The following is a 22,039-nucleotide window of genomic DNA, read 5'->3' on the forward strand; positions in this document are numbered from 1 at the left end:
CGCTCGATCATCAAACTTACGAATTGCCCTCCACATATCGGGAGGCAATATCAACCCAAAGAAAAGATCAATCTCAACTAATGTCATAACACACGAAGAAAGAGCACCTTCCACACCTTCATAGAAAGCTGCTGGATTTTTGCGGGGGTCAGGCAAAGCATTCTTAAGTGTCATAACATCTGTTCTATTCCAAGGCGTATAAGCCCAATTATATATATATATATAAAATAACCCTTCGCATCTTTAGACATCTGTGCCTTGCCCTTTAGGAGGGACATACAAAGGCGCAGCTTCTCGCATAGGCATGACATTAACTGCAGCGCTCTTATCTGTTCCAAAGATAGGACACTCTTTCGATACTTCCGTCGATCCAGGCGCAGGCGAACCCGATGCCTTTTCCGCCGCTCGTAGTCATGACGCTTCATCCCGTAGCTTAACCAAACGCTGGAAAAACTCATCCGCATCTGCAAGAACAAAAGTACCTTTACGAAAATTATCACGACCAACTGATATATCCTTAGGTTCCAACTCCGATGAATACTTTCTAAATCGTTCAACAACTTCATCTCCAAAATGATCCAGAAAATACAATCGTTCTCGATCGGACCACTTACACATAAGACCATCAATCTCTGAAACAGTTATAGAATTTGTATTAAGTTTACGAGCAAACCCGCACAATTCCGTAGCTCGATCAGCAGTTAACCTGATACGCTGATCTCCCTGATTATCCTCGTCTGAGTCCACATCCGGGGCCGTAGGCGGAACATACGGAGGCGGGCAACGATCTAGTAATGAAAAATCATCTGATTCATTAGTAAGGACAGGATACAGAGGACGTTGAATAGGAAACTGACCATTAACCTGCAAATTACGTTCTCGAATCTCCCTCTCTTTCTGTTCCTGCAATTCCTTTTCCTGCAACTGTAAAGCTTTATCACGAGCAGCCTTTCGCTGCTCTTTGTCCGCCAAGGCTTGTTCACGCTTCATTCGTTCACGCCCCGCTTTCTCCCACATACGCACACAATCAAACATATCCTGTCTAGACCTGCGCTGAAACAAACACTGCTCCACATATTGAACCTTTCGCAGATCAAACGACCCATGTAGTGGCCATTGCAATTCACAATCAGTTTTCGTATATATTTATGCCACAATGTACTATACATTATGGGAGGAAGGCCAAATTTTATGTACATTTCACGATTAGGTGTCCCCTCTAGGGGAGCCGGCTGAGATTCATTTAATCGATAATTGGTACCATTTCCAAAACAGCACATTCCTCGAAGTGTGCTGAGAACAGGCATGTCAAAATATCACGAAAAACGCGATACTACATAAAATGGCACTTAAAAATGTTTTACACACGGTGTGCCGTTCAAACAAATACAAAGTCCGAGAAATATCTCTACATGCCTGTCTATGTGAGGTGCCCTCCACATATAACTCAAATCATAGATCCAAATGTTAGCTAACTCAAACAAATCCAAAAAGCCACAGTAAGCGTCAGTAGACTACCTTACCAATCACAAGCTTACCAAATATTCTCAAACGTCCAGATTCCAACTGCCAAGTTCCTTAATCGAATCAGCCAAACGGGCACTGCACGACAACCCAACCGATCAGGATCTCAGTCGAGGACCGGCACCTTCTGGAAGGTCCGGTCAGAAGGAAAGGAAGAAACACCGTGGGTGCCAAGACTCGGGTCACTCAGTGGCAGCGTACGCGTCCATGGCGAGTTTCCAATCCTTTGTCACGACCTCTCCTTCGGGCATCCGAGTCGCCGATGAGTCCCTTTGTGGTTGCCAATTTGTGGTATTGGGTTTCGTCAGGTCTACATACTCTGCAAAAAACTCTCGAACACCATAGAATAGAAGTTGGCACGGAAACTGGAAATGCAAAAGACAAGTTTATTAGAACCCCATGGGGTGGTGGTACATTCCTACAGCACCCTTCGGTAATGCAAGAAGTATCACACCGAACATCGGTGCGCGACCTCTTTTATACAAGTTTAACAGTAATAAAAAGGTAGGCGGTATACTTTTGCACAGTTTAGGTACATATAAGGGCATTTTTGGAACACCGCCAACATGTGGGAGGAGTTTAGTACCACTGGTCAGTTTTAGAGAACATTCCTAAGAGGTGACCGCTCATTAATCTAAATGTTCGAGTGCGCATGCGTGAGCTTGACCAGTGCTAAAAATAGCCTGTTGCTGGGCAAAGTAAATGGTCATTGGTACAGAGAAAGGACAAAAGGGCATGCTGACCACGAGGCCGCATGTTCATACAAAAATGGAAGCCAGGAAATACAAAATGGCCCCCGCACGTTTGGTCAAGTTAACAATGAAAGTTCGTGTAGCTGAGCTAAATACTAACTCAGTTGCTGCCAAATTACGACAGTTTCACTTTCCTAAGTGTACAAATTCCAGACACGCTCTAAAGTCCACTGTATATGGTGTGAGAAGAAGTATTCTGCAGAGTCCAAAGTCGTATTTTTACTGCTTTTGGGTCATCCAGAAATGTCATATTTCTCAGTCAGCCCATAACTAGGGCCTAGCTGGGAGCTGACCCTAGCAGGCTGGATTAATGACCTTCCTCCCAAGAGAAAAGGCCTCCTCTCCAAAGAAGAGAAGATGGGTGGAGCTACAGGCTCACCCGTCGGCACCTGTCACCGGGTGCCTGGCGCCAGGCTGCACAAGGGAGAAGGCAGTGTAGGGGAAGGGGCTTTCAGAGAACATGTGGCAGGAGACCCCTGGACGACACCATCTTAAATCAACCCAGAGGCCTTGGCAGGAAGGAGGGTGCAGTGGCAGTGAAGTGATGTTGCTGATTTATAGGACAAACAGAGACTTCCTGCCAGCCCCCTCCCAAAATCTTTAAAAAGTGTCTGCACAGGAAGAGAAGCTCTCTCTGGGGTGTGGTCTGCTGAGGAAGACTGGTGCTGGAGCCTAGCGCAATGGGCAGTTGGAAGGAGGAACCGCCTGACTGTCCCAGGATCCTGAACAGTGCCAGGAGAAGAGACCAGGACCAGTGCGCAGAAGCAGGGGCCTCTGCGCAGGGAGAAGAGAGGCCCAGGAGGAGAGCCAGGCGAAAGGCTAGCACAGGGAGCCAGTGAAGATCGCTCCCTGCTGAATCCACACTCTGTGAGACCCAGAGGGCAAAGGAGAGTGCTCCCAGTGGCTGGGGAGCGCCACCAGGAGCACAAGGAGGCGAGCGTGGTGCAGATCGGTACCCTGTGGGCTGAGACATGCTCCCCAGAAGGTAGGCGACCTTTGACCTCCAAGAAGGCCGACGACTAACAGCATGGGGCTCCGCCGTCAGGCATAAATGGGCCACTGTGGTGGGTCAAGTCCTGGGGGCTGCCCCCAACAGAATCTAAGGCAGGGAGCGCCTTTGCGCTCCCCGTGAAGGTGATGAAAAGGGGCCCGGGATCCCAACTACGGGCCCCGCTGAAGGCAGGGGGTGCCGTTGCACTGCCCCCACGAAGATGTAAGTCATGGAGCGCCGTCGTGCTTCCCATGAAGGTGCCCCCGCAGGGTGCCAGGAGCCCACCCTGGCCTCCGCCGAAGATGAAACCGGGGAGCGCTGTCTCGTTCCCCGTGAAGAATTGGGGTGGGCCCGGAATCCCAACTCCGGGCCCTGTTTGAGGGGGAGCAGTCTGGGAGCGCCGTCCACACACTACTGCGAAGAGGTCTCCAGGGGCCCTGTGAAGAGGTGGCCACGGGACCCTATCTCCAGAGTGTGAAGGAAGGACGGTAAAGTGCCGCCGCACTCTCCTCGGCTGGCTGCCGGGAGGAGGGGGGAGGCAGGGGGGAGTGCCGGCTCCTGCAGCAGCACGGGTGCTGGCCGGGCGGGGCAGTCGGGGGTGGGATCCCCGGGCCGCCGTCCAACATGAAGAGCTTGCGGGGGTCCCAAGTGGGATCGGGACCCCAAAACCAAGAAAGGAGCTGGGAGGAGCCCGGGTGAGACCGGGCCCTCGGAAAACTGGCAGAACAGCTGGGTGTGGGCTCCCCAAGCTGTAACACTTACCTGGGGGGTCCGGGTGAGACCGGATCCTCCCACGAGGAAGGACGCGGCCGGAGGGATGCGTCGCGGGTCTGCCCGACGCAGCGGGGGAGCCACTACTATAATATGCAGGGCTGAGGAAGGAAAAGTCCGCTTTTTCTCTACTGGTGGTGGCCCCAGGAAGATGGGGGCACCACCACATGGGTGACTAGGTGCAGGGGAAGCTGCAGGAGCAACGCAGTCTCCCCCAGCACGAGTAAAGGTCCCTTCCTAAGGCTCATGGAGACTCAAAAGAATAACCCCTCAAGGGCTCAGCCAGGAGTCCGCTTTATCTCCATGGCTGGAACTTTTGTTCTACAGCTGGGGGTGCTTTAGGAACTGCCTCAAGGAGTGAAAGGCTGAGTTGGGGATGTCTGGAGAAGGTCATCCCCTGGAGGTGAAGAGGTGTAATTGCACCCATAGTGCATTTACTAATGTTCTTTCTTTCAGAGGGACTGAAGGTCACATGTGTGATGTGAAGTACCTGTGTAAGGTGATGTCATAAGCAAAGTGGGGTTATGTTGCCAGACATTCCTGCTAGGATGTCTGGCTGTATATGCTTAATCCTGGGATTTCGTCTGTGATGCCTTTATGGGCTGTAATTGCAATGCATTCTAATGATCCATAAATGTGATGAGTACTGTCATTCTAAAGTGATGATTCAACATAGATTCTTGCTGCGGCGCTTCAGTGAAGAACACAGACTGTTAGCCCATAAGATATAGAGGTGTATACTTCATGGTCAGTAGGAAATTCTCAGTCAGGGTTATGTGTCACCAGGGCAGGTGCGCCTATCTTAAATGCTTGTTGAGGTAATGGGGTGGGTGCCACTGGGATGAGGCCAGTGCGCAAGGCCCTCGCTCCAGGTTATGTTCAACTACCTGCATTAGGGGGGACAAGATGATGTTCATTCATGGGACTGGTGGTACTAGACCCCCCCCCCCCCCCCCCCCCCCCCCTTGCAGGATGGGTGGAGATGTTATGCAATGTCACAAAGTAATTACAACAGCTTATGTGTATTTGTAAATTGGTGCATAGTATTGAGTAGTGTGTAAGTTTAATAAATGTACTCTTACTTTTATAAAGCAAAGTACAGACTGGACAGTCAATTGAGTGTCCTTGCTGCGCCCCTGTAATGGCGATTACTAGCCCACACCACCTCCTTTGAGCAAGCCTCAGACTGCTCTGCAACGCTACCCTCTGAGTCAAGTGATACAATAGGGTGTTTGGTTCCCAGTGAAGGACAAATGTAGTCATGTTATTTGTGCAGGCCTCACAGATACTGCCTCATTTTCGACAGTACTGCACAAATGTTGATGGTTTAATATATATTCTTGGAAACGAGTCATACAGTAATTGATTAGGAATGTGGAAAGCGCACAAGCTTATCATAATCGCTTATGCACGCCCATAGGACATTTTTATATGTGTATGTCAGCTTCACCTAAACCTAGTGAGATGTGAGGTGATTTTCTACTCCGAACCACACCGGCTGTCTCGCAGCTCTCCAGTTTGAGTTAATTTGTGACTGCAGTTATAAACGCTTGTTTTATTCTGCTCCATGCCCTTCCAACCCCAAATTTCTTTCATGCTCAGGTTCTATGCCTTAGTCCCCCATTTACATTCAACCCTCGATGGCCCTCTTGTGGAGGCTTAATCCACCCCCTCTAGTACACCTCTATTCCATGTATCTCTGCCTGTTTGCTTTCCCCCTACGATTCTGCTTTGGCCTGCCAACTCTGTCCTTATCTGTTTACAATCAGCACCTTCCCTTGGGCTGCATTCTACATCTTTGGTTTGCCCTGGATTCACTACTTTCATATCACGCTCTGCTTTGACCTAGGTTAACCGCACCCCTTCAGGCTTACATTGACCATCCTTCCATGTCCTGTGTTTACATCCGATATGCTGTAGGAAGGGAAGTCCTTTTTTAACTTCTTATTTTCCTTCTTCATTTTATACTTGTGGTTATGCATGCTCATTAAGTAATATTATTGTATTAAAACAGTAACATGTGAACAGTAGACATATGATTTGCACAAATGTATTTATAAACCTGCTTTTGATGTGAATCTTCTGTTTTGCTAGCCAGATGCTATTAGTTAATATTTACCCAGCTCCTTTCCACCTTTCCAGATTTTCTTCCTTATGGCTTCTGTGTTATAGTTTGCATCTTTTTTTTTTTTTAGGACAAAATGTTTGTTTTAATTGCGTTATGTTTCATATTTGGCTTTGAACATTTGGTACACATTTTTAACTGCCCCTTACAAGCCAAGTACGGTCTACTAGCATCAGGACTCTACTTGGTAAACATTAACATTAGCTCCCCCCATTCGAGATTTGTCATGGTTAGAACTCTCTTTAGATCTAGGCCACTAACCGCTAGTACTTTCCCTCCTTTTTAACTTGGACAGTTAGGACGTCCAGTTAAAGCTGCTGCATGGTTGGCCATGAAAACCATGCCTCCCCACCTCCAGATCATGAGGTAAGCAGCCTCTCACCATTTCAAAGGATAATGGATTTTGGGCTGTATCGGATTAACACACTTGGTTACAAAAACCCCAATCTACAACCACAGGATATGGATTGCTGTTGCTGGGCTCCAGAGGATATTAAACAATGTATGCCCTACCTCTAACTACCAAATATAGGATAGTAACTGTAGCCTTTTTGAGTCTTCCCAGTCTGCATTAGATCTACTCCGTTTCTCCATATGGTACCAAAGGCGTATTTACTATCTGGTCCATCGTCTTCAACAGGACAGGCACATCAAATGTGATGGGTCCTATGGAACCCTGCTGGCAACTGTTTTTTTTCTTAAACTATACATTGAACATTACCTGATGCCCAGTTTGGTCAGAGGCACACGTCTACCATGCTTAGGATTTGTACCACATATAGGAACTGGAATGTAAGAGTAATTATTAAAAGTTAGTCTTCTAACTGGGCTACTCCGATCAGCCTCTGCTAAAGAAACTATTTCCACAATCAATTTGCTGTCTTGTCTACTGTTTCCAACATTCATGTACAAGTTTGTTGAAAAAGGAACTCTGTTACTAGAGGGTAAACGAGAGACGTGTGGTTTCGACCGTTCCCTCAAAACTTGACTTCCCATGCATCTAAATGATTGGTATAAAGCAGCAGGCATTTCGAAGTTACACTTGTGACTACCTTGTAAATCATAGGCCTTTTACTGACAATTCAGACACATGATCTTTTCTGTCCTATCCCATTGTTTACTAGTTGTTTTTCTTTCAGGTGCTGTTAACAATGACGATAACCCAGAGAAAACGGATGATGATGAAAAGGGTGAGATCCACCTTTAGTGTGTAGAGACCGGCCCTTATCATGCATTTGAGATCTGGAATATACAGGGTTTTTGTACATGTTCATGCTATTTTGTATTCCAACTTGTCACAGCCCTTGTTGCATTACTTTTATGTCTAGGTTATTGCAAATTGTGCTAGTTACTGGTTTTTTTTCCTGGCTTTGTAACTGATGTCAAAATTGACACACTGTGCTAATGCATGTACTAAGATAGAGCTACATTTTCTAGCTAATCTAATGCACTGGGTAGATCAATTAGTTTCTAGGTCTTTCATCAGAAGGCGATAATCCAGTGATGTATTGTGGACAAGGCGCATACTGAACAGAGAAAGACCGTAATATGTGGGCATGATATATTGTATGTTAATATAAGACATTGTTTATGAGAGGCACATAAAAATAAAGGCAGTTTCTGAATTTTTCACCCCTCCTTACTACCAGATTCTTGACAGGTTTCTGCTGCTTGACACATGCCCACAATTTCAGGTCACAACAGCATTCAACAGGACCTTTCAGATCCCAGTGTCTTAAGATCCCTCAATACCCTGAGTTTGGAATTCCCGGAAACAGTTGTTCGCAGGGAGAGGGACCCACTCAGTAACACACTTCAGTTAATCGAGTTTACATTTGCGCATGCTTAAACTGGTGAGTAAGAGGCGGAGACCCATTGTAGTCACATTTACTCCAAGAGTGGTGCTCCGACTGGACCTCTTGTCACATACTTGCCGTGTAGAGATCTACAAGTGGTTTCGGGGACTCCAAATTCTGGGTATTGAGGGATTTTAAGACACTGGGATCTGAAAGGTTCTGATGAATACTGTTGGAACATGTTGACAATCTGGCAGTAAGGAGGGGGGAAGGAACTTCTAATACTTTCCTGTCACCACCTTCCTTCACGTTTTTAGGTCTAGGAATAAATTGTTTAATAAAGATACCACTGAACTAGTTTTAATCTTCACTGCACTCTTTCTTTCTGTGATCCCAGAATCCATTACATATATTATTTTACATGTTTGTATGGTCTTCCCCTCCCGTTTGCTCCACCCCAGGCGTTAGTCTGCGCAGGGGTGTATTGAAGCTAGCCCGATGATGAAGCATTTCACAATTTTGTGAGTGAGGGCAGTATTTTTTCACTAAGCACGTGCCACCTCTCTCTAAGAGAACCTTACACACTACTCTTATCAATTTGACACACCTTATTGTTTCACCCAGCGCCACATAACCCCATAAGATAGTGCACCTCACCTTCCAACATGTCCTCTCATGACCGCACATAATCACTACACAACACGACACATCACCACATGGTTTTGCTACCTTGATCGAATAATGCACCACATAACACCAGAACTTACAGCGTCACATAGCAGCTCTCTGTGCAACATCACGTCTCCATCTTTATTATACCACATCCACGTTGTGCTCAATAATATCATATCACTCTATACTACCTGTACAAAACTGCATACACAATTGTACTATACTGTACCATATAACATTTAAGGACCCCATATCAGACCTTGGAATGTCACATTGCTGAATACTGTGACACCATTTTGTAACACATTGTAGGAAGCTGGCTCTTTATATCATACACCAAAAAATACGTATTGTGTAGAGAGCACAGGTACCCCTTATGAGTGGCCAGGACTTAATTTAACAATCCGAGGTTCTCTTTAGTGGTAGTATGATCAAGCAGCCTTAGGCTTATCAAGGAGGAGTGTTTATTGCATACACACAGTCAATAAATGATACACACAATAAATGGGATCCACACCAATGTAGAAAATATCTCATTTTTATATTTAGACACCAAGAACTTCTTTGTTGGGCAAGTATTTTTTTAAATAGCAGCTTTGAAGAAAACGGTAGGTAACTTGTATTGTCTCTAATGTGGCAATGTTATCCTATGGCAACATACAGGGCCCATCTTCTGGAGTTAGGGTAAGTATGGGGCAAAGTCCAAGGCAGCACCAACAGGTCACCTTGGTAGGGTCTGGGGCATCCGGGTGCAAAGGTGCTTTATGGCATTGTGTGTCCCGTTGGTTTCAATAGGCAATAGTCCTGGGGTAAAGAGGCTGGGACTGGGAGGCCAGTCCAGTTGAACCACACAGGGTCCTCCGGATGCTCGAGTGCATAGGGACACCGTTGGTCCACTTCTCCTGTGGCTGAAGGGCACGGGTACAGTGGTGTCTTTAGGCGTCGGGTCTGGGCTGTAGGAGACCCTCTCGGTAGAGGGGGGCCTGCACAAAAAGGATGCAGGCATCGTCTGGAAGTCCAGTCTAAGCAAACTGAAGGCGGGGTTATAGTCTCTGCTGGGTCTCAGGGCCTCATTGGCACTGTTGGCCCACTTCGACTCGGGCTGGGGTGCACGGGTGCAGTGATGCTTTCCGGTGTCAGATTTTTGAAGTTCGAAGTCTTCCCGGTTCTTCTTTAGTGCATGCAGGATAGTAGCTTCGCTACTCCACGGGAGATTATGGTAGCTCCTTGAATTTCTGGCAGTTCTTCCAGGCTTTTGGAATCTGAGCTGCTGCAGGACGAATCGTCTTTGATGCTATTGGCTGGGGCAGCAGGCATGCCGGTAGGGCTAGGGCCAAGTTGGTTGCTTGCTCTCTGCAGCTTTTTGATATCTTTTTTTTTTTTTTTTTGCAGAGTTTTATATAGCGCGAACTAGAACCGAACCGAATCAGTTATCAGAGCGCTTTACATAGCACCAGTTACGTTACATGAGGACACACTTTCATTTTTAGGCACGGGGAGATTAAGTGATTTGCCCAGAATCACAGGGGGTTTTTGGCGTCGTTACCGAGACTCAAACCCAGATCCCCAGGTCCGAGGTCAGCGCCTTAGCCGTTAGGCCAACCCCTCTCCCCTTTGTAAGAAGCTGCTTTTCTGGTGTCAGATGGCTGCCCTAAATATTAGATTTAGGTGTGTTAAGGGAGAGTCAAGGGTGGTAGCCAAGGGGCTACTTACCCTTGAGGTCACTACCCCCTCTAAATGACCACTTCCTGTGGGAAGTGGGTATAACCCTGTCCCAGAGTTCCTAATTCTGCCATTACCAAAATGGCGGAAATTTCCTTAACGATGTGGCTGGCCTGTTAGTGCACCACGCCTCCCAGCATATCTAATTTCCCACCTGTCCTGGTGTCGAATGGTTCCAGGGCAGAGGAGTCGGCATTTCCTCTGTCTGGGAAAGCCATGGTCCCATATGAAAGGCAGTAGAGGCCTTTGAAGCCTCCTGCCTTGATATGTTTATTACTTAGTCCGCTTGCTCGGAGGATGTGACACCATCTGCAGTGAAAGCAGGCATTATTTCTGCTCCCAGAGAGGGTAGGCTCTCACCTGCAGGGAGTCAGACACCTGTCTGTGGTGGCAGGCTTCTCTACACCAGTCAGCCAGCACATGAGAAGCTGGTAGGTTTTCAGGGGGCACCTCTAAGGTGCCCTCTTGGTGCATGTATTAATAAATTCACCTCTGGAATCAGTGTGGGTTTATTAATACAAGTTTTTGATTACAATCACCATAGATTTCATTGAAGCCATCATGTAACTGGGGGAACTCGTTTTTCTCACTGTCCAGCGCGTGCTTAAAATGGTTTCCCTTTCCACTTGTGATAGCTAAGAATTGACTTGGACATCAGGTGGGCATATTTGCTCATGCAGAAATGCCCACACAATTAGAATAGTGCACACTCTTAGGGCTATAAGACTTGTTGTTGGGCTGGCTTATCTATACTATATTTAAGAGAATGGGTTTGAGTTGAGAGAACAGGAAGCAGTGGCGCTCCGAGCAGTGTGATCACTGGACTGAAATGTTCGTGCGATAGGCACGCGGTGCAAAGCAGGACAGGGGAACACAAACCCAAAAGCAAAACAACCCCTGCAAAGGTGTAGGAAGGCCTAAATCAAAATAGAAGAAGAACAGATCCTGTGCACACGCAAATGAAGCACGTGGTCCTAGTGTCAGGACTCGAAGTTACGTGCAGAATGAAAATTACGTGAAAGTTCAAAAATGTCAAGCACAAAGGTTTGTGTGGGTGAAGAATATTTATAAGTCAATTGTTGGTCAGTACAGAGAATAATAGCCAGCCGACACGTGTTTCGTCACACCGTGAATGAGATGTGACTCATCAGGGCTGAAGGTTACAGTATAATCAAGACCGTGGTGGTGGTATCTGGTATGATGCCGGCCACGTGAGTATTAAACTGAGAATGTAGGTCGTCAAATACCCCGCTCATCAGACGGGGGAATGAAGACAAAAGACGTGTATTATTCTCTGTACTGACCAACAATTGACTTATAAATATTCTTCAACCACACGAACCTTTGTGCTTGAGATTTTTGAACTTTCACGTAATTTTCATTCTGCACGTAACTTTGAGTCCTGACACTAGGACCACGTGCTTCATTTGCGTGTGCACAGGATCTGTTTTTATCTATACTATATGCAGTGTCTGCAGGCATGGCAAACTTTAATGTGTGCCATGTTGTGTTTTCACATTTCTCTCCACCTTTGCACTCAGCCCATGTTGGGTTTGAGTGGTCTCTTAGGGTGGCACCACACATGCTGCAGCCCTTAGAGACCCTCTTTAGCTTGCCTGCCCTAGGCTCCATGAGTTCCATTTACTAATGGCTTGCAGGAGGTGCTAAAGGTATTTAGGGGGGATTCTAGGTTGGGGAAAGAGGACTGGCACTGGGGACTTGAATAGCAGGAACCCAGTGCACTCATATCAAAATTGCATTGGATACCAGACAATAAATGGGGGTGACCGTGTCCAAAATGGGGCACTTTCCTACATGCATTGTGCAACACAACATCACATTAGAGCACATCACAATTTACCACAGCTCACAAATGCACGCTGCACAGTCCTAACCTAGTAGCATTACATGACACTGTATAGTGATACACCTCACTGTATCATACTTCATAATAGAGACCTTTTCCAAATGTCCTGTGACAATTGGTGGTTACTAGGTAGTATCGTTTGGGGGCGTCTGTGTATACCACTAGTGTCACAAGACCAAAAGATCATTACACCCCCAATCAGGAATCAAGTGACCCTTGACTATCGCTTTGTAGCCAGGGTGCACAATCCATTCACTCTTTTGGAGGAGGTAGACATTAGGAACTTGGGTAGAGAATTGGGAAATAAAAACACTCCAAAATGTCAGTGTGTCAGTGCTTTTACTTCAGAGAAGAAATTAACATTTGTTTGGTAAATATAACATTGAAAACACGGATCTACATCGAAAACCAGGTGCAAGCACTTTCTGGAGCAGAGTTGTTTCCCTCCGATATTTTCATAGCACCTACATGCTCGCAAAGTGTCTGTAACATTGCCAATTCAGCTAGTGTTATCCTGTTGGGCTATACTTGGGTTCGCTTGTTGATCTTAGCAACCAGTCGAGTCTTTTGTTTCTTACCGAGGCATTTCCACAGAAGGCGACAGGTTTTGTGCAAGGGATACATATAGTGAGGGCAGGGGGTTTGGACTTAGAGCCAGTGGACATCAAAGTTTTACTGCTGCGCCCCACCTGTGAAAAATAAATAATCATGGGGGCTCCAGATTACCAAACCTATATTCTTCTAACTAGTCCATAAAATTGACAGCTCAGAACTTATTTAGCAGCTCAAACATTCCGATTCTATTCAATTATCTCTTTGAGGAATGTAACCTTTCACTAAAACACAGCACTGATTTCCACTTGGGAGTGTAGTGGCTTTAAAAAAAGGTCACATTGCTAATGAACCACACAAGGTTAAATTACGCTGCTTTTCAGTTAGCTTTAAATATTAAATCCAGTTTGCATTGTTTGTTTGCTACATGTTGATTTTTTTAGTATGTATAAAATACTGTAAAAGGTTTTGAACTACAAAATGCTGAAAATGTTAATAAAAAAATTCTACTAAATTTGTTACCTCCCGCAGAGGACCGAGCTGCCCAGTCTCTACTGAACAAACTGATCCGCAGCAACCTGGTCAACAACACCAACCAAGTGGAGGTGCTGCAACGGGACCCCAACTCCCCGCTTTACTCAGTCAAGTCCTTCGAGGAACTGAGGCTGTGAGTCCAGGGTAGAGGGTATGGCTGGGGTTTGTGGGCGATCTTTTTTGTATCTATCAGTATGGAGGTTGTCTGCAGCCAGTACCTGTGAAGTAAATTAACTAGTGGGGGGGTTCGGCTTCACCATCTGCAAATGCATCCTGAGGTAGAATGCTAGAACAGAGAGCTCACAGAAGCATCGGCGCCTAATCCAGGTCGAGACAAGAGTCACTCACAACCCACATGTGCAATGAGTTTTCTGACAAAGTAGCTTCGTGTGATAGGTTGAGTTGTGAAATCTATGTTGACACATAGATATGGAGGACCAAAATGGGTACAAGCAGCTGCCATAGAATAGAGCCACACAGTTTTTTTTTTACCATCAAAGAAGGCATCTGAGTCCATGGGGTGACTTGGGAACAAACGGCAAAGGAATGTTAGGAAGGCTCAAATTCATCTGAACCACTGGTAATCACTTGAGGATGTGTTGAAGTCGGTCAGCTCTTGCCCATGTTTCCATTCTATACATAGACCAGTTGTATGCAAAGCTTCCTTGGTTCTTCCCCAATATGAATTGTCCAGGCCAGGTCACCACCTGCTGGAAACACTAAGTGAGGTATAGCTTAAGTCCTACAGCACAGTGAGCACAGCGGCCCATGTCTGGGCATCCCCATTTCACTTACAATCTCCACTGCAAGAAATAAAGTAATAGTGGAATGCTTGCATTAATCTCCGCCTGTGGAGCTTGCAGATTCCACGTCAGTCTTCCTGTCTGGGGTTAATTGTGCTCCTATCTGGAGGGGCCTTGGCTTAGCAGTTAGGGTGGGACGGTTCCTATTGGAGCAGGACCAAGGCTGATGTGCATGTGGCAGGTCTTTGTCTTGAGCAGTATAGTGGTTGAAAAACGATGGAATGGAATGCCCTTGGATTGATCTCCAGGTTTATTCAAGCAACGCGTCCATTACCTTGTTTGTTCCATGGGGCCACTTGGCAGCAACAAACTGTCCACATAAAGGCAACCAAAATAGGTACACCTCTGGATATCATAACAAGCATTTTAGATCCTTCACCGGTCCTAAGCAGCAAGGCTTACAGTTTGAGATCTTTGCTGTGTTGCCCAAACCTTCCTGTTTTGGGGAAACCTTGCCTTAAAACTTCTACTACATTTAACATATTTTCTGTGCTGATATACAAAAGATCCTCACACAAAAAGTCACACTGTGAATGATCATAATTGATAATGTTGGACTCCTTTGGTTTATCAATAAAAGCTACTGAAATAAAAATACAGAGCTCAGATTGCAAAACATGCTGCAGTTAGCAAAATCTAGAATTCCTGGGTTTTTTCTGGCCAGTTCTGCTCTGCATCTTAAAATAGTGTTGTAACAAGGTCTTTACTGGCTTCTTAAGTAAAGTGCAGCGTAATGCTGCTATCTTGCTAGAAAAGTCTTTGGATATAAAAAATATATATTACATTTAGAAGAACATAACTATGCTTCATCGAAGGCACAGTATTCCAATATGTTTTTGTGTTTTTCAAATCCTGTTAATAGATCAGTCTTGCTGGCATCTCTGATGTTCAGCTACCCCAGAATTGATGCAGGAATGACAGCAGTTGCTTATCCTCCTCGGCTGCTTCTGATCATGCATCTAGGAGTGGGGAAGTCTGCGCTGAGTCGACCTCAGTCTTAGGGACCTGGTCTAAAATGTTGTGCTGCTATAGTCTCTCTTCCCCTGACCACTTCCATTGACGTCTTCTCCTGCTTCTCTCACCTTTGTTGTCTCGCCATCTACTTCTCTCTTACTATTCCCCTTCTTTTCTGTCCTTTCTTCTGATGCTTTTACATGTATCCTTTTTGTTACTTTCCTTCTTTCATAATTATTTTTCAGAACCTTTTGTTTCTCACCTCTTAGGTTTCTGTTGCATCCTCTTTTGTGGCTTTCTTGCTTCCTTAATATCTTTTGTTGCGCTTAGTGTCCTTATTGCTCTTGATTTGCCGGCCGCGAATGTTACAAACCTTCGATTATGTTCTTCGTAGCACCTACCTGCAGCCCTGCCGCTCTTGCAGTTCATGCAGTGCTGCGCTCCTTGGGGTTCCATGGCACCATGTGACCTTACCCTGACGCTCAGGAAAGGCCAAATGCCTGCCTTTGAGTACTGTTTTACCCAAGACAGCAGACTTGAGAAGCAGACACCGAGCCAGACTAAGTAGATCTGTATACAGATAAGCGCCTTTAAAAAGTGTGCATGGATGAGCAGGAAATGCCTGCTGAAAAAAACAGTTCTGCCCATACTCACCTGACCAAATCCATTGCTTATTTCTTTAAAAAAACAAAAACTGATGCACTGAGTTGAAGAACTGAGAAAATGATTTTCTCTGTACAGTTAAAAACGTGTACTACAGGCTGCATTCGTAACGTAACTGTAGAGTGCTTTGAAATATGACTGCGACTTGCCCAATAACTAATAAAAAACAATGTACGGAAAAAGGTCAGTACATAATTGTGTGGGGGTGTTGCCGAAAAGCTGGCTGCAGAGAAGGGCACCAATGGATCCCTTAAGTGTATCAAAGTTAAACCTTTGATTATGTAACTATAGACGCTCTGAGGTAGATCTACGACTTAAGACTACTCTTGTGCTCCACATTAGACGGATCTTGAAAAAAGGGTATTTAATCTTATTGATTTCCTCAGTTGTCACTCATATAAGCTTGGATTTTTAGTCCTTTTTTGTTCTGTAAGAAAGAGGTTTTTGATCAGGACGGGAGATCAAGATGCTGTCTGCAGAAGCAAGAAGTGGGCTAATTGGAGCTGGCCACCACTTCCTTTCCATTGGGCCATGATGCATGTAGAAGTAAAGCGAGGTCCGTGAAAATATAGAGCCTGACTATTAGTTGAAAAACCGAGCAAATGCATTTCATTATGTTTAGTATCCACTGATCTCTCTCGTTGGACAACTGAAATTCTTAGGAAGGCTGCTGCTTCATTTCCATAATTAGAGTTGAATTAGAAAGAAGGAATATTTAAAGCAAAGAAATGCATAACAAACTGTACTTGGTAGTGCTAGTGGTGAGCACTGTTGCCTGTTGTTTCAAGTGATCACATGTTACCATCCATTTGGTTATCTACGATTCCCTCTGTATATTTTACTCTCAAACAGAAGTTTGGTTGCGCAGTCAATCTTTGCTTCAGGGTGTTGAAAGTTGAGAACTAGTATTCTGGATGACACTAATCACACACTGTTTGGGCCACTGTGTAGTAACGTGGCCCACGCAAGTAGGATGTACATTATGTAGATTTATTGAAGTAGGTTACATGTAGAGGAGTTGTAGTGAAGCAGCCTGCCTGCTGCTCAGCTCATGCTCCAACTGTCACACTTCACAGGCACCCGAACATTCTATTCCGCATCATCACACCAACATTCCACACAGCACATTCACACTGGGCTGAGCAGGCAGAGAGATAATGACAGGATAATAACATGAACAAGATACTACATATCCCCCTTTCTTATAAAACAGAAGCATAACTGTGGTTACCTGAAAGAAGTAACAACAAGAAGAACCATAAAAAGAAATTAAGATGAATTACACAAATGCAGCTAAACATATGCAATAAAAATTAAAAAGGAAAGAGTGAAAAGATGCGTAGAAGTAAATGAAGAGGAAACAATAGATAAGATATACACAATTTGAAAAAACCCATCCTCCCCTTTAAATAAATTAAAGTGTAGAATAAAATAATATGGCATTTTCAATTTGTAATCTTTATTCGGTTCTTAAAAAGACACCATAAAAGCACAAAATGCAAAATACACACATGACAATTAAAAATCATCACCATCATAATTTTCCCATAAAAGATATAAATGTTAAAAATTTTTAAAAAAGGAGGATTTCTGACGTTCTAAGTAGACCCAGGGTTCCTAAGTTTAAGTTGATCAAGGGCCGAATAAATATTAAGGACCAATTTCTCTAGTGTTCCTCAGTCTCATGGCCATTCTAATAAAGGTTACAATGCAAAAAAGAGTGTGGGCATCCTCCGCTTCCTTGAAAAACCTCAAGGCCAATCTGGCATGTTTAAACTTTAGGTCTTTCAGGATCCCCACCAGGAACTTCCGTCTAGGCATAGTATAAAATCGGCATAGTAAAATGAAGTGAAGGGTATCCTGCGGAGACCTGTGGTCGCAGCCGCAGGTACCCTTCTCTTCCACTGTGTGGGTGAACCCAGCCGGGACTGCAAGTAAATGGTGGAGCATGTTCAATCTAAACCGTGTCATAAAAAAGCGATCCTGAGCGTTAAACATGACCCTCAAATAAGGTTCCATACCATTCTTAGCTGTCAATTCATTATAAGAATGGTTGGTTGGTTTGTGATTTTCTTTTCCTGCCCTTATTGTCTTCAGATGGGCTGTGAAAAGTTTTTTTACCAAAGTCTTGCTCTCGGGTGTTACAGAGTCTGGGTCTATAAAAAGGTTAGTACATTCAATTTCTTCTAGGGCTTTCTTGACATATTTCAGCCAGGGAATGGTTTGACCTTTGTCTCTTTTCAAGCAATCCTCTATGATTTGTCTTGTTAACGACGCTTCAGGGTTGGACCATATTTTGACCCATGCCAGAAGAGGTTTAATTTTAATCCTATCTTCTATGAAGGGTTCTCCTACTTCTTCGTGAATGATATGGGCCGGTACACTCTGTGGTACTTTCAAAATTCTCCTTAGGAATTTGTTCTCTTCCGTCTGGATCTGCAGTGCTTTATTATCCAGGAAGCCCCACACTTCTGCACCGTAGGAGACTTTCGCACAGCAAATTGCCCTGTACAGATTTAATATTTGTTCCGGCGACCATTTGCCTAGTCTTTGCCCATACCCCATTATGGCGCCTACTGAGGCTGCCAGTTTCAAGGAGTGCTTTTCTACCAGTGGTTTAAAGGTGAGATGGTGATCAAATAATACCCCCAGGTATGAAAAAGTCTTAACCTGATCTATAATATGGGGCCCAATATGATAGGAAAAAGACCCTTTTGATGGTTGCCCCACTGACATGATGTAAGATTTTTCCAGGTTGGTTGCCAAGTCCAATTTCTCCATGAACACAACGAACCCATCAATCAGTTTTTGCAGTCCTAAAGGAGTTCTTGCGAGTAGGACCGCGTCATCGGCGTAGAGTAGTACGGGTACAGCACGATGACCGATTTGGGGTGAGTCCACCTTAAGATTCAATAGGTCTTTTTCCAAAGAATTAATGTAAATGGAGAAAAGGAAGGGCGCAAGGATGCATCCCTGCCTTACTCCGCTTGCACAGGTGAAGGGGTCGGTCTTTTTACCATCCTGGTTGTATCTCACACTTGCAGTGGTATTCCAATGGAGGTTTTGCAGGGTATTAACTAGCGGTTGGTCCACTCCTAATTCTAATAACATGGCCCAAAGCTTTCTCCTGTTTACACGATCGAAGGCCGCAGAAAGGTCCATAAACCCCATGTAAATGTTTCCCTTCCCGGCGATGGTGTATTTGGCGATCAGGAGGTACAGATTTAAACATTGGTCGGTAGTTGATCTACCTTGCCTGAAGCCGTATTGTATGTCCGAGAGGATTTGATGCTCCTCGGCCCAATCTTGCAATCGCTGTAAGATGACTCTCCCAAGTACCTTTGCTGTAACATCTATAAGCGAGATGGGTCGGTAACATTGGGGGTCATCACGGTTCCCTTTCTTATAGATTGGGACTATGGTCGCCGATGACCAGGACCGAGGCAGTCCTGCCACCACTGCCTCGTTTAGCACCCTGGTAAGTACCGGCGACCACAGTTCAGGCTTGCTCAAGAATAGGTCTGGTGGGATTCCATCCGGCCCCGGGGCCTTGTTTTTAGTGAGCCCAGTTATTCCCTTTTCGACTTCTTTCAGGGAAAAGTCCATCTTGCCGGTTGATGGTCCCTTGATACATCCTCAATTATTTGGTGACTTGAGTGATTATATAAGCTCTGGAAGTGAGTCTGCCATTGTTCCGGCAGGATGATATTCATAATTTTTGGTACCCCTTGATCCTGAAAGCATGGGGAGTTAATCACTTTCCAGAAGCTTGCAGAGTCTTTCCTTTCCGCAGCGTCCCTCAGATTCTCCCAAGCTTGGTTTTGTAAACTTTGTTTGCGTTTCAGCAGGGTTTTTTTATATTCGGCTCTGTCTTTGGCCACCATGGTCTTATCCCTTGGTTTAGAATGGAGACTATCCTTCAATTTTTTGAGCGCCTTGGTGCAGCTTGAGTCAAACCAACGGGGATTAGAGAACATATTGTTGTTGTTAGGCCCAGTACATTTCAAAGAATTATTTACATGATGCGCTATTTCTTCGAATGCCCTGACCACCTGGGCACCGCCTACACTAGGGTCCAAGCATTTGTTGATTGCAACTGAGGCCTCTATTAATAATTTTTTATAGAATCTATCCCCATCGATTTTGGCCCATTTGATTCTTCTCCCCTGGTCCACTGCATTTTCCATAATGTCAGATCTCTTGGATGGGATATTAAAATCGAGGCCTTCTATTGTAATAATGACCGGATTATGGTCACTAAAACTACTGGCTTCGATAATGGTTTTGCTAATATTTCTTTTTAAAATAGGGGAGACTAAAGTAAAGTCAATATAAGAGTGACAGCCTCTTCCTTTAAATGTTGGGGTCAATTCTCCTTTTTCTCCCAATGCCACAAGGTCTAGGGTATGGGTTAGATTGTACCTTTTCGTTAATCTCTCTAGATCCCAACCCTCTTTTGAGTGTTCAAAATGTGGCCCTTTCATTATGGTGCATCTTGACCAGTCTTTATTAAAAGGTTTCAGTTTATCACATAAGTGGCAATTAAAATCTCCCGTTAATATTAAATTTGATTTATTTGGTGTCTTACTTAAGGACTTCAATTTTCCCAGGCATTCTTCTAGTTCGGATACCGCACTGCCCTTCTCCGTCAATGCAGGGGCGTTATACCAATTAAGTAGGAAAAAGGTTAGTCTTGGTGAGGCAAACCTTAAGATTTGAAGGTTATGTGATGGCCATTTAATGTTTGACCAGGTGCCCTTAATATTTAAATTGACATATATGGCGAGGCCCCCACTAGCTCTCCCTGCGGTTACTTTTTTAGCTGGTACTGAAAAGCTTTTATAACCTTCCAAGCTGTAATCATTTAATTCAGTGGCCCAAGTTTCTTGCAGGCAAATAATATGGAACTGGCTGATGTAGTTAAGCCATTCCTGCGATTCAAATTTGGCCGCTAATCCTGCAATATTCCAGGATACGGATGATAATTTTGCTTCAGTAGATTCCTTTGGGGTTCTTTCGGGGGCTCCCAAGTGAGACATAGTGTGTTTTCCCACTTTCATAAAGGTGCCAAGGTTAGATTGTATGCTGCTTTGAACAGCTACTTTGCTGAGGGCAACTGATCTACTCTGTTTGTTGATTGACTCATGTACCGGAGGGTCCATCCAACCTTCTCTTCCCCGCCTTGTGTTCGGTGGTTTACTACTATCCCTTTTACCGAGCACAAGGTCTGGACCATTGCCTGCCCTCTTGTTATTTCCTGTTAGCAGAGTGCTAGCCTCGTTCTCCCTTACACTCGTGGGGGATTGATTGTCCCCTCCTTGTCAATCCACCCCTTCAAGTGTGCTGAACCTGTTCCAATGTGCGTGCTGCATCAGGGAAGGGTCATAATTTGCCGTGACAATGCTTGGTCTCTGCCATTGGGATGGTCTATGTTGGTAACCCATGTAGGGAATACTGTTTGGTGGTGGTCTATTGCTCTGCCTGGGTCTTTGAGACGAAAAGGGATAAAAATATGATAAATGTACTGGATGTATTTGTGAGCGGGTATGGCTCGGAGGGGCGTTACAGATAAAGTTTACAGCTGCCATATCTCTAAAATTTACCGTGATGATGTCCCCTGCTATGGTCTTGGTGCCTTTGCCGATCCACTCCCCCCTTCCTACGAATAGGATTTCTCCCCAGATATTCGGGGGGAGGGGTCTATGAATTTGTAACCATTGTGCACATTTATTTCTCAGGTGTTCTTGTGATTCTCGTTGATCCTCTCTTAACGGCGGGACTCCAGTTAAAACGACTACAAAGGGCGATGCCTCAGGTGGAAGGTTAATAGTCCTGAAGCGAGTAGCTGTTTTATTTTCTTTATTACCTGTTGTAGAAGAAGTCCGGTTAGTCTTGGCATTCGCTTTGGGGTCTAGCGACTGAGTTCCTTCCAGTATTTGTGGTGATCCCAGAGGTAATGTGTTATTCCCAATGGTTGTTTGCTTGTTGCTTTTACCTGTGGTCGACGTAGTGGCAACCTTTATAGTGTCTTTGGTGCCTTTTTGTGTAGCTCTAATAGGATTGTTTACTGCTACATCCAATTTTGTGGGGGCCTTATCTTTGGTTAAACTTTTGGATACAGCGACATTCTGTTTTGTTGAACTACTTTCTTGCGCTTGGGCTGTTTTTAAGCCATTCCCCCTATTATTTACTATTGATGTCAATCTATCTATTTTGGCAATAAGGGGTTTTAACAACACAGTGATAGAATGCTCGAGGTCCGTTTTAAGGTCAGACACCATGTTGGTAATCCAGCAAGGGATTCCCGGTGTTG

General features: G+C 44.9%; 1 protein-coding gene across 1 annotated transcript in view; it reads left to right on the forward strand.

Annotated features, from left to right (window-relative positions):
* The window catches only part of LOC144754794 (ATP-dependent RNA helicase DDX19B), a 152,164-nt gene that overhangs the window by 62,648 nt on the left and 67,477 nt on the right, over window positions 1–22,039 (forward strand). Inside the window, exons 4-5 of the mRNA XM_078643008.1 lie at window positions 7,303–7,353; window positions 13,304–13,439. Of these exons, the coding sequence (XP_078499134.1) occupies window positions 7,303–7,353; window positions 13,304–13,439 (187 nt within the window). The remainder of the gene's footprint in view (window positions 1–7,302; window positions 7,354–13,303; window positions 13,440–22,039) is intronic.

This window comes from Lissotriton helveticus, chromosome 5_1 (assembly GCF_964261635.1).
Source record: "Lissotriton helveticus chromosome 5_1, aLisHel1.1, whole genome shotgun sequence".
Classification (NCBI taxonomy): Eukaryota; Metazoa; Chordata; class Amphibia; order Caudata; family Salamandridae; genus Lissotriton; species Lissotriton helveticus.